The following is a 17,044-nucleotide window of genomic DNA, read 5'->3' on the forward strand; positions in this document are numbered from 1 at the left end:
AGTGGAGGATTCCATTTGGTCCATATTTTAAAGTAAACAGACCTAGTTTGCTGTTCTTCGAAATATACCCATTTTGAAGTCACTTAAATTGGATAGTGTGCTTTTCTGAATTTTGCAATGCTTACCCCAAAAATGTGTTTGGAGGAAAATGCATGATAAAATGTGCATTTGGGGGGAGGGGGTTGTACAAGTTAGGGAAACGATTGCAAAAGTAGTGAAATCTTGGGTCTCTTTTAGGGGACTGAATGGACTAACCATAAAATCCCCACCTCCTGCGATCCTAGGACTGGCTGCTCAGATCACTCAGATAGATTCTGCAGTGCTGGTCTGATGGGGGCCTTTGTTGTTTACCTGGTACAGCTCTCTGCTTTCCCCAGCCTTGATAGCTAGCAACCAAGAGTGTGCTAGAAAGCTCCACCCATGGAATGTTTCTTTTGGAGATTCCTCCTCCTCTGCCTTGTCCTCACTCCCAGAGTGCCGGGAGGAGCCTCTGAGCTTTGATGGCTCTTAACTGGCGAAAATATTTTTTTGATGCTTCGGAAGGAAGCAGCAGACTGGGAAAAGGCCCGTGAGGAAGCCAGGACTCTTACCAGGTAAGCGTGTTTGTGGTTTTCCCCCGTCACCACTGTAGGGTGAAATGTAAACTAGCCTGTTGAGAAAAGTTTCAGCTGCTGAGAGGGGGGCAGGAAAAGCAGAACAGGGAAAGGTTGTAGTGTAGGCTTAAAGCGTATGTTTTGCTTGCAGGATGTCTCAAGTTTCACCCTCAGCAACTCAAGTTACAGCTGTAAAAGAGACCCCCAACACACACACACACACACCCCTCTGAAATCCTTGAGACCTGCTGCCAGTCAGTGTATGGACAATGCAAGTTGGACCACCAGTATGAAGTGGTTTCCTATGGAATGACTCTTCAGGGCTTCAGGGCTGGAGCTCAGATTTGCAATGTGGGACCAGGCTGCCACTGAGGCTGCCCTGAAAACTTTCTCCTCTTTGGAGAGCCTGAGAAACCCCACATATTTCAGGAGAGGGGAACTGGACTTTGCGAACTCTAGTCCCCTCGTGGTTTAATTTACACTGGCTGTAAAGGTATCAACATGCAAACGGCAAAGAGTCTCATCTGGATTTTTGCAAACAAACATGCATGAGTAATATTCTCTTCTGTAAGCTGGGTGGGTGTGGTGGAATGTCTTCCATGTTTGCAGTGCTTGTGGATGCTTGTGGAGACCTTGTGGGGAAGTGTAGATCTTGTTCATTAGTGCCTAGCAGATCCCAGTGGAATTCTGGTCAGAAAACAAAAGCACAACATTCAAAACCATAGGGTCGCTCGTAACTGTTCAAATGGCATGCTCCTTTCATGCTGGGAAGCGTGGGACTTGTAGTCTACTCGGCAACTTGAGTTGGAAAGTAGGGGAAATGGCAAATTTTGTGCACCCCACCCTTTCCCACCTCCAGATCCTCACGATGAGTCTTTCACTGTTTGTGAAAGGTGTGCAGTGTGAATGGTGAGGTGGGCTGCTTCCGCCTTTTATTTTAAAAAAATAATGCTTCTCCACAGTAATAAGAAAAGTATTCTTAAGAAAATATTAAAAGGGAAAATGCCATGCAAGCCAAAGACAGTTACATCACACCAGAAATATTCAACAATGGAAAGGAAAGAATGAAGGAAGGTCTGAACTGCCACAGACCCATCATGCCTCACTAGCTGGCTCACCCAAAACCCTACCTCTCACTCTCTCCTCACCTTCAGCGTCATCCTACATGCTCCAACTTATTTACAAGGGACGATCCCAGTTCTCTGTTACTTATGCCTGAGAAATCACTGTTGGTTTTAAGGGGTGCCTTATTCAAATCTTGCAAGTGAGAATTGCTAGCGTTGTGCCAGTGCTTGGAAAGTTCATACTTAAAAGGAATTGGTTCCTTTTTTTTTTTACAAAGCAAGCTATTCAGTTCAGCTGTATTCCAATGAACTTTCTAGATCTTAAAAACTTCATCCTCAACATTCGGAATATTACAAGGTGCTGTGCTGAAGTACAGGGTCCAAAAGTAAGTCAGGGGCCACAAGATGTCTGACAGACAGAATATCAACAGGTGAAGTGTTCTTTATTATTGTATTTCCATAAAAGAAAAGGCTTGCCCTGTTTAATTGGTGCCAGCCACACTGCTGTTAAAGGCACATGGCATCATTCTCTTTGTTCCTGTACCTGTATTTTTCTGTGCAAGCTGCTCCTGTTGGAAGAGAGTGGATCTCTCCAGCAGGGAAGATACAGGAAGTGCCTTACATTCCTTCCTTCTGATTGTTTAGCAACAGTGATTAAATGACTAAACATCCTTAACAATAGCAGCACCTGTATATCTGCCTAATAAGCCCTAAAGCATTGCCTCAATGTTTTGCTTTCTAACTTTATCAATATCTGATTTACTTACGGTTTTTAAAATGAAAAATAAGAGTCCAGACCTCCTGCTGCTGGGGGAAGAGCATGAACGTGAAGATGAAGTAGAAATCATTCAAAGTTCTGCCCCAAAATGAATTTAATTGACTTTTAGTTCACCAATGAATTACCTTCAGTTATAGTCCAGAGATTTTTGAACTGTGAACTTTGTTCAGCTGAACTAGTTTGTTCCAAGCACTGGGTTGTCCTCTGTCACAATTCAGCTTCCTCCCCTGAGCTAAATATTGGAGTGGAGAGGTGAATGAATCGCTGTTGCACATGTATATAAATGCATGTGCATGAACATTAAGTCAATGTGCTATGCACAAACAGGCTTCTTTGGCCTCCAGATGCTGTTAACTAAAATTCCTTCTTCCCTGGCCATTGGCCATGCTAGCTGAGGCTGCTGGGAGTTGGAGTCCAACAACATCTGGGGGGATAACAGGTTTCCCATCCCTGCACTAAGGTGCATTTTTAACTTTTTGTAACAGATAGAAGACAAATAAATGTCTTTGAATAAAATTTTAAGGGGAAGAGCAACTGCTCTCCCTATACATAATTTGATGCAGAACAGGCTATGGCTGAGTTAAGAAATAAAGTGTACAAATGCTTCAGCAATGTACAAAAGAGGAACTGAGGCAAGTGTCAAGCAAGATCCTGGCCTTGGTATGAGATTAGGGGTGTGACTCACATGCAGCTCCCTATTGTCATATGTGAAGTGTTGGGTGGTATCTCACCCTTGTTTCCATCAGCTATAATGGTGCACCACTCCTGTCCTTATTTCCTTCCAAAACATAGCATGCACAATGCATGTGGGGCTTCCCTTGCACTTGGACCAGAATCTGCAGTCGGTGCAGAATGCTGCAGTATGATTGCGGAGAGTAGTGAGATCCTACAAACATGCTACCCCTCTTCTCAAAGATCTACACTGGCTGCCGATCTGTAACCACCATGCAGAGCTGTCAACATTTCCCTTTTTTTAAGGGAAATTCCCTTATTCCGAATAGGATTCCTTGCAAGAAAAGGGAAAAGTTGACAGCTATGCCACCATGGCCAAGTGGGGTTTTGAACCCAGGTATCCAAGATCCTAGTCCTCTAACCACTGCACCACACTATCTCTTCTACTGTAACAGGAGGGTCTGAATAATGGCCAACATGTAGGTTCTGCCATGGCAATACACCTTTCTATTCTCCAATGTTTCTTGCAAGTACCAGCTCTATCTGAATGTTCTTTCTAATGCTGTGTGCCACATGGTAAGGTTTGGAGCACCCAGATTCCACTATTTCCATCAACCCCATATCTATTTCCCCTCAAATAATGTGATAGGTAATGTAGGGTGAAGGCCTATGTGCTGTTTTCCACAAAGCACACCTGTTCCTCTCCAAACACATGACAGCACCATTTTGCCCACAGGGCACCTTGAGGAAATGACAAGAAGACGGGTGCTGGAACTGTCCAGACATGAGATGGGTACTTAAAATCTCGTGTCACCTCTTTTGCCTCCCAGAATATGTCACTTCCCATCCTTCAGGGAATGGCCTCCTGGATTGAAAAGCTGAATCAGCCATGCAGGAAACTTCATCCTTGGCTTAATTGCATTCCGCCTACATATTGTACAAAAAGGTGACTGGAATTTGGGGTGCTCAAATATTTCACTATATGCATTTTAAGCAAAACAAGCTAATTTACACTGTCCAGGTTAATATAGGGATCAGAAATCAGCCATCCTTAGGTTTTCACATTTCTCAAAGTTTTGGGACCCAGTTCTTGGCTTAAGAAAAGTAGCAAAATGCATACAAAAGTTTGTATTTTAGGTTAAAATTTGTATTTTACTGTAAAATGTGTACATATTCCTTATTTACATCCCAACTTTACACCAATAAGCTCAAGATGACATCAATGGTTTCCCCCTTCCCATTTAATATTTACAACAGCCCTGTGTTAGGCTAAGAGATACAGTAGCTGACCCAAAGTCACCCAGTGAGCTCCACAGCTGGGTGGGGATTTGAACTCTGGTCTCCCAAGTATGACACTCTAACCACTACATTATACTGGCCCATCTCCCTGAACATACAAAAGTAACAAAAGTAAAGTGAACTTTCATGCACTTTATTGAAAAAGTTGCAGGTTGATGTGGAAAACACAAGCATTCTTCAAAAATTGCACATTATTTTGCAATGCAAATAATTTTCTTCCCCTTCAGTTTTGCTGGTGTTCAATTATGAGCCTGCCGTGTGCCACTTTGTGAGGATTTCTTTTTTGAAGGCCAGAAGAGTCCCCTTTCAAACTGTATGCATTTTGTTCTCACTTTTAATGTAAGATGCACTTTACCCATCAAGCACCCATTTCCCAATGCTTTTCACGGCATTTCCCATGAAACACGCATTTTGTACACTTTTTCTAATGTAAAAATTAGAAATTTATGGGTCATTTTAAGCACACTGAAGTTACACTTCAAAATTATAGGCAAGTGTGTTGTGACCCACACACAGCTTCAGGAGTCTCAAGTCAACTCTTATCTGCTGAAGAAAGGGGACTTGAATAAATCTATTCCTTCCAGTAGCACCTTAAAGACCAACTGAGTTAGTTCTAGGTATGAGCTTTCGTGTGCATGCACACTTCTTCAGATACACTGAAAGATACCTTTTCAGTGTATCTGAAGAAGTGTGCATGCACACGAAAGCTCATACCTAGAACTAACTCAGTTGGTCTTTAAGGTGCTACTGGAAGGAATTTTTTTATTTTGTTTTGACCATGGCAGACCAACACGGCTACCTATCTGTAACTTGAATAAATCTCTCCTCCATCTCTCACTACAACCCCGTTTGCTGAAGGACTACAGAAGCTTTGTGTAGTCACAAGGTCCCTTCCAACTCTACAATTCTTTGATTCTGTGATCTACCAGTTCACCACTACACTCAAGTACACATAACACAATGTTTGTATCTCAAGTTGGGAGTGATTCTGAATTAGCCAACCACTCCCTCCTCTTCCTTCTATAACTAGGCACTGCGTAACTAGATGTTGTTGCGAAATGGGAGCACCCAGTGTGCTTGGAAGACTGTGCCCAGGACTTACGATGCTTTCCCTTCACCCTATTCCAGGATGTGATCTCAGCTACTTTTATAAGACATCCTGCTGCTTTGCTTCTGTTTGTTGATTCTTGCAAAGAATGCTCATTGCAGATGACTGTTTGATTGATTGACAGTAATTATATACTGCTTTTCAGGTAGGCCTCATAAAGCAATTTATATAAGATTATTACAACAATAAGCATCCTTTTTTTGTTTTGTTTTTAAAGTTACAATAGAACAGAAAAGACAAGTTGTTTAGAAGAAGCTGTTAGTGCTTCTTCTCATTCCCCTAAGGGCTCATTCTCCTCAGGGATCGATTGTCCTGTGCTGGCAGTTCAGGAGGGCAGAGGCCACTAAATGGTGGCTATTGCTCAGGCTTCTGTCTTTTCCCAAATGTGAACATTTGGGGAGAAATTTGATTCAGTTATCATTTAAAGGCAAACTCGTTTGCACTTTCTGAAACAATATGCAAACTGGAATGCAGCCATCCTTTGAAATTCACACTTCTGCAGATTTTGCAGCACCATGTAATGCATGTGCTAAAGTAAAGTGTGCATAGAAATCTACATATTAGTGGAAATAAACATGGTGTGTGTGTGTGTGTGTGTGTGTGTGTGTGTGTATGCGGGTGGCGCTGTGGTGTAAACCACTGAGCCTAGGGCTTGCCGATCAGAAGGTCAGCGGTTCGAATCCCCGTGACGGGGTGAGCTCCCGTTGCTTGGTCGGGAGCAACGTCAAAGTCCAAGTAGATAAATAGGTACCACTCCGGTGGGAAGGTAAATGGCGTTTCCATGCGCTGCTCTGGTTTTGCCAGAAGCGGCTTAGTCATGCTGGCCACATGACTTGGAAAAACTGTCTGCGGACAAACATCAGCTCCATCAGTCAGTAAAGCAAGATGAACGCCGCAACCCCAGAGTCGTGAGGATTTTTTTATTTAAAAATAATAATATATTGCAAACTGATGAGGAAGTGTGGAGAACTTGGGAAACTGAGAAATAGAAATGGGAAGCTTGCTCCACCCGTCTAATTACAGCACCTTTGGTTGTTATGGTTTATCACTAATATTTTGTTTCTTGGACCAGAGAGGGACATGGAGGGATTCTGACCTGAAGAGCCTGTTGGTTCATCTGATTCACCTACTGTGGGAAGAGTAGGAGGGGATGCTGACCCAGATGATGCAGACAGAGTGCATGACTCATTCCCACTGCCACCTCGTTCCATTAATTGTGGTTGTTAGGCTGTACCTGGCAACTACTCGCCTTTGTCTGATGAAACTACTTGCAAAAGAAGGAAATAAATTTGGATAGAAGCATAGCCATGAAACTGCACGTCTTATGTCCTCAGCACAATCTCGCAAGGCACATCCTTCAGGACTGAGTGTGCAAAAATGGCCATCCAGCTGATGTTGGACTCCAGTTCCCATCAGCCCCAGCAAGCATGGCCAGGGGTCATGGATAATAGGAGTTGCAGTGCATCAACATCAGGAGGGCTAGAGATTCCTTGCACCTGATCTAACCAGTTAACAGTCAATTTTGGCATCTAAAGTATTTGTGAAGGGGGAAAAAAAGAGAGGCGCACAATTTTGCCTAGTATGTGCATTTTAGCAAGTAATTTTCTTTAAATTTCCTTTATTTTTGCATGTCATTTTCATTACTGCACTCTTTAGTCTTCTTTTGTGCTAATATGCACATCTTTAATGCACTGTTTGTTTGGAGTTCTGAATCAAAATATGGAGAAGTGCAAATTTTGAAGGGGAGAACTGTATTCCAGTTTGCATATTATTTCAGATGTGCATTAACATGTGAACAGTTTTTTCTATCATCCCTTCATGCAAGCAATCTTGTTTTCTTGGATAAGAAATGCATAGCGTCATGTACTAGCACAGAAGAAGTTGTAGAGTTGGATTGGGATGCAAACACACAAAGAAAAGCCTGATAGGACTGGAGAGCGATGAAGATGGCAGTCAAGCTTTAAAAAAGTGTGTAAAGCAAATACGGAGGCAAGAGAGGGCGGGAGCTTCAATAAAATGGGTTTCACAAAGCAAAGCAGAGTGGGCAACTTAGATGTTTCATAAATAAATTGGCCATTTGGCCATTTGGGTGTGATCCAGCAGGATTCTTCTTATATTGTGTTATTTAACAATATTTATCAACTAATTAATCAACAGAAACCTCAGAACGGTTTACATAAAACAAAATCATTCATGGGGAAATACTGATAAAAGCAAACTTTAGAAAGCAATAAAAATAAGATTTTATTAAAATATAGATAAAATCGGTTTAAAAAAAAGAAAAGTACCTAATAAAATTACATGTCAGGGTAAGCTTGCCCAAACAAGAAAAGTGTTTATCATGCATTTAAACCACTACAGCTGAAGATGCCTGCCTAATATTAAGAGGCAGGGAGTTGCAGGGAGTAGGTGCTACCACACTGGAATATTCATTATGTTCTTAGCGATTACATTTAAATTCATCACCAAACGTAGGTGCCTTATAAATGTTGTATAATTATTATGATTATGATTGTTTTATTAAATTTCTATGCCACCCTTCATCCAAAGATCACAGGGTGGTTTACAATACAAAAACACAAAAATGCATACTGCAATAACAAACAAAAACAATAACACATACACACACATAAACACACACCCCATGCAGTTTAAAAGGCCATGTTTAATTAGCCCAAGGCCTGGGAATGGAGGAATGTTTTTTTGCCTGGTGCCGAAAGATGAGAGTGAACAAAGTGATCACACAGAGATCACACAAGAGCAATTCCAAGCAATCACCACACACACACCCTTCCCTCTCCCCCAATGTCCTCCCAGGTCTTCCGCTGATTCTTCCATGTCCATTATTTCTCTCCTTAATCATTTAACACAGGAGTGGGGAAAGTAGTGTCCTCTGGGTGTTGCTAGACTGACCATTCTTGACCATTGGCCATGCTGGGGCTGATGGAAGTTGTGGTCCAGCAATATCTGAAAGGCCACATGCTCCCCAGCCTTGATATACTGCCCTGCATTGTATCATTCATTCATTCATTTACAAAGCATGAGAATCTGAAGCTTCCTTAGATGGGCCAGTGGTCTGACTCAGTATAATTCTGTACAGTGGTACCTCTGGTTATGAATGCTTCTGGTTATGAACACTTCAGGTTATGAGCTCTGCTAACCCAGAAGTAGCTCCTCCTGGTTGCGAACTTTGGCCCAGGTTGCGAACAGAAATAGCGCACTGGAGGTGCACACGCAGCAGGAGGCCCCATTAGCGAAAGCGTGCCTCAGGATAAGAATGGTTTCAGCTTAAGAACGGACCTCCAGAATGAATTATGTAAGTTCGTAACCAGAGGTACCACTGTATTGTCTACCCAGCAGTTCTCTTAAGGTTTAAGACAAGAATTTGCCCAGCCCTATTTTGGGACACCAGAGATGTCTGACATCAAAGTATATGCTTTTCCACTGAGTTTTACAATATAACACATTTGATAAAAGCCAGATTAGACAGAATCACAGAAGAGAGGTCTTTTGATGCGTAACACGCATGGTAGTTCCAGGGAACCGCTCTCTGGAGCAATAATCATATAACTCTGAATAGTGAAGCACATCAGGTAGAGATTAGGGCTGGGCAATATTAGGTTTTCAACACTGCAGTGGATCGCCAGCCAAACATCGCAGTTTGGCGATATGCCACAATGTTGAAAAAGCTGCATTGGCCCCAGCCCTTGTGGCGCTGGGTGAAACTGCTGCAGCTCTCACCATGGGAGCTGAGGCTCTTTCACCACAGTGCCTTTTTAAGTTGGGGCCAATGAAGCTGGACCAAGATGGAGGGAGTCCTGCAATGGAGCCTGGCAGGCTCCGTCAGCTGGACTCCCTTCCCCCTCACTGGCCAAGGTGAACAGGGGTGGCAAGCAACCTCCTCCTTGGAGAAAGAGGCCTCTTGCTCACCGCCGCTGCCCCCTCCCCACTGTGCGAGCCCAAATCTTTTTCCTGCTTGTATGCTAGCAGGAGAAGGATTGGGGCTGCTCAGCAGGGGAGCAGAAAGCGCCCTGCCCCCAACTGAGTGAGCCCAGATCCTCCTCCTGCTCTCATGCAAGCAGGAGAAGGATTGAGGCTTCTTCAGCTGGGGAGTGGGAGCAGTTTAACAGTGTCCCCAGCACACTGAGTGCTAGGGGTCTCAAGAGCGGTGGCGGTTTCGCCAGCGATATACCACTGAGTGAAACCGCCATCACGGTCTGCCCCTCATACCGGTCCTGGGCGATATATCGATAACTCGCCCAGCCGTAGTAGAGATGCAGGAGAAGGTCATTCAGAACCTACCCAATTTGCACTTCCTGAACCAATATGTGAAAGAAAACATAGATATTCTTTCTGCGTTTTGTGATGTAGCTCTTGCACCCACCCACGCAAAAATGTACAAAAATGCATTATATTAGAGAAACTTGTTTGTAATAAGATGTGGAGTGGGAAAATCACATTTAAAAATCAGTATATTAAGAGAAGTGAACCTAAAACTACAAATGTTTATGTGGATATATAGATTGTTACATACCACCCCAATCTCCAAGCGGCGCGAGATTCCAGGGGTTCCAGGCACTTACCCAGAGACTGTGTTTCCTTTTGGGAATGAGGCATAGCAGAGAGTCTGGTGCCTTTATGATATATGGTTTATTTAAACACATACTGTATGCAACCTGAACCTACAATGCAGAGGCTCACAGCATCAACCAAAAAGGTTTTGTTTCTCTCATAGCTGCGGCCTTGGATTCAAACAGAAATCAAGCATAGATCTGCCTCTCTGGCTTTCCAGCTTGCTGATTAAGTTCAACTCCCTGCACACAGGAGGCCTCATCCCTGGCTTTTGTCCTTCTCATCCTCTGTAAATTGAGTGAGGGGCCCCACCCATTTGCCATCTCCCACAGAGCCTCTTAATCCCCCTTAATGGCTCATCACCCAAGCTATCACCTCATGAGGAAGCTAGCCTGGCTTAATTAGATTTTAACACTTGCTGGATCTGGGGATTAGAGGAGTCTGGCACTCCAAACTCATAACAATATTATCAACTGATGCAGAAATGGGGCGAACTGAGAGAAGCCAAAATCAACAGATTTGTCCCTCCTAACATGAGGGCAGAAAACCACCACCTCACCCTGCTTTTGAGCATCCGGAGGCCTAAGCTTGGCTGTGGTTGGAAACAAGTTCTGGAAATGGAAATTCTGTTTGCTCTAGCATGGAAATTCTTATGCTGTGGTCTTTGTGCTAGGTCTGTGATGAATTAGTAAACCTTGGCTGATTTTATGGATTAAGGATGAATCATTTTGTAAAGACATATTTTGTTTCCACTTCCCGGTCTCTCACCCTGTGATTTTCTATAAGGGATTCTTAAAGGAGAGGGAAACATCAGTTTTAATGTTATCTTCTCATTTACTGAGGTGGTAAGTAGAGTTGTGTAGTGACCACAACATTCACCTTGTACTGTATCTAAATCTGTAGCATTCGTAAGCAGCCCAATCTTTTTCAGATCTATTCTGTGCTCTTCCAATACAATTTGTTATTTGGCCCCAAATCCTTTATGTTAAATCTGAAACTTTGTTTTGCCTCCATTGACTTGTACAGAGAATCTGGAAACAAAAAACAAATAAGCAAGCAAATCTTTTCACATACGTGGGTGAAATTTACAATCAAAGGAGCCCCTCCAGAGTGGATTAAGCCTGCCAATTGTCATGCAGATCCAGAGAGGAGTTTTTGTGCAGGGAACCTTTTTTTTTTATTAAAAAGTCTCTAAATTGTTTATTTTCTGCCAGAATTGGATGCAGATTGCAGACATGGTCTCCCCTTCTGAAGGGATGAAGCTTGCCAAATTTCAGAAAGATAGGTGAGTGGTTCTCCTGCAAGGACAGGCATTGGAGGAAGGAACAGAAATCACACACAACCCTAGTTTTGAGGGGAGGGGCACTCAATTTGAGGGACATGTGGGAGGTGCCCCTGCATTAGATACCCACCAAAACTCTGACAAATAGTTCCAGGGGCAATCATAGAACTGTAGAGTTGGAAGGGATCACGAGGGTCATCTAGTCCAATACAGGAATCCTTCACCCACCATGGGGTTCAAACCCATGACTTTGAGATTAAGAGTCTCATTCTGTACCAACTAAGCTATCCTAGCTCAGAGTTATTGCACTGGGTGATTTTACCTTCACTATTTTTTAAAAAATGGAAAAGTCAACATTTTCTCACTGTGAATAAAATAGAGTTCTGTTATTTTAATTGTTAGAGAGAGAGAAATGACTCAGTAACTACCAGGCCACCCAAGTAGTTTACCTGCGCAGCATCTTCCCTACTTTAACAGCTAAAATTCATGTTCACTTAACACACATCCAATTATTGTGATTGGAGTTCACCAGGAAAATAATTCACTGTGACTAAAAGCTAGAGCTTTCTGTCAAAGTGAAAGATTCCCCGCACCTCTCCAGTCCTGCCCTCTCAAGCTCTCATTGTTCAGCTTGGCTTTGTTTCTCAGAAAATACAGGGGAAACCTGAAGCAAGAGAGATACTCCAGTGGGTGGGGAGTCCCTCATTTTGTCCAACATTGAAATGTGAAATAATTCCCCAACTCTGCCTCGTTAATTGAGATATACACAGAGCTGAAACACACCCCTGGTGGCAAACTTATTTTTTGTTTGTATCAGTCGATGTGAGACCTCATATGGTGGTACTTCTCCACTACATATAGGCACATACATTCGTGTTGACAGCATTTCAGAGAGAAGACTCAGATGCAACTCTTCTTTGGACGTTCTGCCAAAATCTGTTGGGTTCCACCTCAGATTCACCAAACATCAATGGACTCTGCCCCTGGCTTCTCTTCCAGATAACTGCCCTGTACCAGAACACTTCTATTAAGGATCCAGAAATTGTCAGCCCCATGTTCCTGAGATGATAATGTTGACATGTGTCCTAACATTAAAGAGGACATCCCCAGTTTGAAGGGCTACCTAGTCCAAGTCCAAGTAACGATAGGACTCTCAAGAGTCTCCTCCAGCACCATAATATATGGCAAAATATATTGTAAAGGTAAAGGGACTCCTGACCATTAGGTCCAGTCATGACCGGCTATGGGGTTGTGGCACTCATCTCGCTTTATTGGCCGAGGGAGCCAGCGTACAGCTTCTGGGTCATGTGGCCAGCGTGACTAAGCCGCTTCTGGCAAACCAGAGCAGTGCATTGAAACGCCTTCCCACCGGAGCAGTACCTATTTATATACTTGCACTTTGATGTGCTTTTGAACTGCTAGGTTGGCAGAAGCAGGGACTGAGCAATGGGAGTTCATTCCATCGCGGGGATTGGAACTGCCGACCTTCTGATCAGCAAGTCCTAGGCTCTGTGGTTTAACCCACAGCGCCACCCACGTCCCTAAAATATATTGTACTTCTGCTTAATTGTACTTCTTAATTGTACTGCTTATTTGCATCAAACTATGTAAATCTCCATATATTGCAAACCATCTACGTAAATCAGTGCCCTGTGGAATGCCAAGTACCCAGTGTTTCACAGCAGAACAAAATGGAGACACTCTTGAGAACTTGCAACACCATTATTCTCATCAATGGTCAATGTTAGGCACCTTCATCACACACATACACCTGTTACACACTGCAGAAAATCTGGAGACTCTTTCCTTCCAGTAGCACTTCTTACTTCTTAGGGAGATGAGGGCAGGGTGGGTTGTACATGGGTTATTTCCTGTCCTGTAAGAACATGTAGCAAGATTGGTTGAAACATTCAATCCTCTGGGTGAGAGGCACATGGTGTGGGAATGGTAGAATGAATGGATTTTGAAAACTATTGTTGTTGTTTAGTCGTTTAGTTGTGTCCGACTCTTTGTGACCCCATGGACCAGAGAAAACTATTAGGTCCATAAATTGCTATAGGTGTTTTCTAGCCCTGGATCTTAAATCAATTGTGCTTTGTGGTGAGGAGAGGGGCATAGCTGAACCCAGAAAGTTCTACATGCTGTGATTAGTGGTGGGCCAAGTTCCCTTGACTTGCCTTACAAGCCATTCATTTCTTCTGAACCTTTCTGGAAAATGTTCATAATGCAGACTTATTTGTTTGTTTTTCTGAGAAAGCTTGGGGGGGGGACAACTAGGTGAAGCTCATGGACACACACTTTTCAAGCAAGGGTAACTGGTGGCAGATACAAGAGAGACAAAAATCCTGCTTTTTATCGTAGCAGGCATTTAACTGAAGTCTGATTTTATAATTTAAACTGATGTTCCCCTTCATTCTGTTGCTGTAAGGTCTGTACGCCACTTAAGAGATGATCATAATTCAGCACGTCCAAAGTCCCTGATTGCAAATTCACACCATTATAGTTGATATATAGCTATAGATGATATAGATATAGATATAGATATAGATATAGATATAGATATAGATATAGATAGATAGATAGATAGATAGATATAGATATAGATATAGATATAGATATAGATATAGATATAGATATAGATATAGATATAGATATAGATATAGATATAGATATTTGCTTTCGTAGATTTTCACGGGTACAGGAATGCAGGTTTTGGTGTCCTCGGGTGTCTTCCCGTGTAAAAGTTGGGGTGTCTAGGCGACGTTTCGACGAGGTCTCACTCGTCATCTTCAGGCTGGTGCTTTCGGCTTCTTGTTACTGGAACAGAGCAGGATCTCAGTGTTTGAGTTCCTATAAATACTGTAGAGGGGGTGTGGTGTATAGCCTCCAATGTTCTGGGCAGAGAGGAAGTTCCCAGGCTAGTGTGCCTTTTCTTCTTTTGTTCCTTAATTACTTGAGAGATATCTTGAGTGATTTCTTGAGTGATATCCTGAGTACCACTTAGGTGGGTCATTAGGTGTGGATTAGTTGTTAAAGTCTTTGTGTCTTGACCTCTTGAACTTTGTGAAGAGTTTTCCTGAGAAGATGGCTGTACTGTATTTAGTTGTGCTCTGGCTTGGCTTCGTGTATAGGGGCGAGCTGTGGTTTTGTGGCTTGTGTCAGCCAGATCTGTGTAGGGATTGCAGGGGGGTGCAGCATCCGGAGGTGCCACCATGGATTGGCTACTGGATGGTGTCTGTAATTCATATTACAGATATAGATATAGATATATATGGAATTATGACTTTTACTGTAACCTGATATGAACCTTCAGGAGGGGAGATCAAATCGGGTAGGCATGGCAAAATGGATACGGAAAGACAATGGAGCTTGTACATGAAATGGCAAGACTGAAAGTTAAGGGAAGCGTCAGTTCTTTTTGGTTCTTTCCATCTCTTTGATGTGATTTAGGACTAGCAGCAAGGTGTTGTTGACAACTTCAAAAAGGTGTGGGGAACCTTTGACCCTTCACCCGTTTGCTACAGCTCCCATCAGCCCCAGCAACCATGGCCAATGGCCAGGAATTATGGGAGTTGTAGTTCAGCAACACAGGTTCCACACACCTGATTTAGAGGTTGCTTTGCTAGACATACATAGACATATATAGCATTTCTAACTCCATCATCTTATTTCTTTTCAGGTATTTTAAGTAGAAACCAGAGGCCATGAACTGGGGAGTCTTTCAAGGGCTCCTGAGCGGGGCAAACAAATATTCCACAGCCTTTGGACGTATTTGGCTCTCAGTGGTCTTCATCTTCCGGCTTCTAGTCTACATAGTGGCAGCAGAGAAGGTTTGGGGAGATGACCAGAAGGACTTTGACTGCAATACTGAGCAACCAGGCTGCCCAAACGTCTGCTACGACCATTACTTCCCAATCTCCCACATCCGCCTCTGGGCCCTACAGCTCATTTTGGTTACCTGTCCTTCCCTGCTGGTAATCATGCATGTTGCCTACCGAGAAGCCAAACTGGAGAAATATAGGAAGAAGGTTGGAGCAGACTATGCACTGCGCTATCCTCCTGGCAAGAAGCGTGGAGGCTTGTGGTGGACCTATTTCTTCAGCCTCATCTTCAAGTCTGCTGTGGACATTATATTCCTTTTCATCTTCTACCACGTGTACCCAAACTACAGACTCCCCAGTGTGGTGAAATGCTCCCTCGAACCTTGTCCCAATGTTGTAGACTGCTTCATAGCCAGGCCCACAGAGAAGAACATCTTCACCCTTTTCATGGTCATCACTACCTGTGTTTGCATCCTCCTCGGCCTTGTTGAAGCCTTCTACCTTGTTGGGAAACGATGTACAGAGTGTCTTGAGCCCAAAAATGAAAGCCACAGGAGGCAGGGCAGTGAATGGATGAGAAGAGAGGGTACTTGCTCTCTGCCCAACAGCAAACTTGACCCAAATGAAGTGGGTGTGCAGGTGTTCCATGGTGCAGATTACAAACCATCTACCTCCATCATCAAGGCTGCTCCACCTTCCCAGAGAACTCTAAGCACATAAACTACCCAGTCAAAATTAAATCCTGGGAAATTTGATAATGGAAACCTTTTGAAAAAAACAATATGACTTCATTCTCAGAATGAACAGTGCCTGCTGCTAGGCAGGACATTTGCATGATGTGCCAGAAGGCATGTCAGAGTATTCCAATAAAAACAGTAGACATTGCTGGTGCACACTTATTCATCCCATGTCTGGAAAGGAAATCACTGCAACAAATTTGTCGTTGTCGTTCTCAGTCCACAAATGATATGCAATGATATGTAACTGATGGTGTTTTCTCCCCCCCACCCCCCAAAAAGTATTATGTTTCCTTTTAATTGAAATGAATAGGGAAGAATGACATGATTAATTACATAAGATTGTGCCACAGTGAGATGACTAATGCCGTTTTCTGTCAGAAGCCAAAGTGCAGCAGGAGGGAAACAGAGCTGCGTCTGGAAAATATGTGATGGAACAGAAAACAGTGCTTTCTTGCATCCCTTTGTGCAAGATAGAGATGGAGAAAGGAATGGCCAACAGTATTTCAGGCCCCAACCCAGCTCAGGCTGTTCGATTTTTTGATGTCCATATTTGATCCAAGAATATATTAAATAGTCATTTCAAAATTCGCTAGTTCCCTCAGCTCATTCCATCTAAACCACTTACATTGTATACTGTCCCATAACTCATCCAGTCAAATTTTTAAAGACCTCCCCACCACCAGTGAAAGGTGGCTAGCATACTTGGTACTGAGATCTCAGGAGTGAAAAGCAATATTGAAATAAAGATCACTAATGGAGAAGAAATGGTGTTGGTCTAGTCCTGTTGCAGCACTGCAGTTCTTATTCTGAAAAATATACACATTTTCTATTTTTTTTATTATTAATATTATTTATCGAGAGAGAGGGAGAAAGAGAGTCATATACTGTATAACATACACAATAAATGGGATGCGGGTGGCACTGTGGTCTAAAGCACTAAACCTCTTGGCCTTGCTGATCAGAAGGTCGGCAGTTTGAATCCCCACGACGGGGTGAGCTCCCGTTGCTCTGTCCCAGCTCCTGCTGACCTAGCATTTTGAAAGCACTCCAGTGCAATTAGATAAATAGGTACTGCTATGGCAGGAAGGTAAACAGTGTTTCTGTGTGCTCTGGTT

At 43.1% G+C, this 17,044-nt stretch overlaps 1 protein-coding gene across 2 annotated transcripts; it reads left to right on the forward strand.

Moving 5' to 3' along the window:
* Nucleotides 1-440: 440 nt before the first annotated feature.
* On the forward strand, nucleotides 441-16,694 carry LOC309347344 (gap junction beta-5 protein-like). Of its 2 annotated transcripts, XM_081871853.1 has the most exons (3): nucleotides 448-593; nucleotides 11,301-11,371; nucleotides 15,048-16,694. In XM_081871853.1, the coding sequence occupies exon 3, from the start codon at nucleotides 15,073-15,075 to the stop codon at nucleotides 15,907-15,909; it is 837 nt and encodes a 278-aa protein (XP_081727979.1). In that variant the 5' UTR covers nucleotides 448-593; nucleotides 11,301-11,371; nucleotides 15,048-15,072; the 3' UTR covers nucleotides 15,910-16,694. The 2 variants fall into 2 exon arrangements, with proteins under 2 accessions (XP_081727978.1, XP_081727979.1); XM_081871852.1 differs by lacking the exon at nucleotides 11,301-11,371 and having other exon boundaries at nucleotides 441-593.
* Nucleotides 16,695-17,044: the final 350 nt, after the last annotated feature.

Source organism: Podarcis erhardii (genome assembly GCF_964252035.2).
Source record: "Podarcis erhardii genome assembly, chromosome: 7".
In the NCBI taxonomy this organism is placed as follows: Eukaryota; Metazoa; Chordata; class Lepidosauria; order Squamata; family Lacertidae; genus Podarcis; species Podarcis erhardii.

Bases quoted from the DNA above. Each gene is read 5' to 3' on its own strand.
- LOC309347344 (XM_081871852.1), top strand. From the start codon at position 15,073: ATGAACTGGGGAGTCTTTCAAGGGCTCCTGAGCGGGGCAAACAAATAT.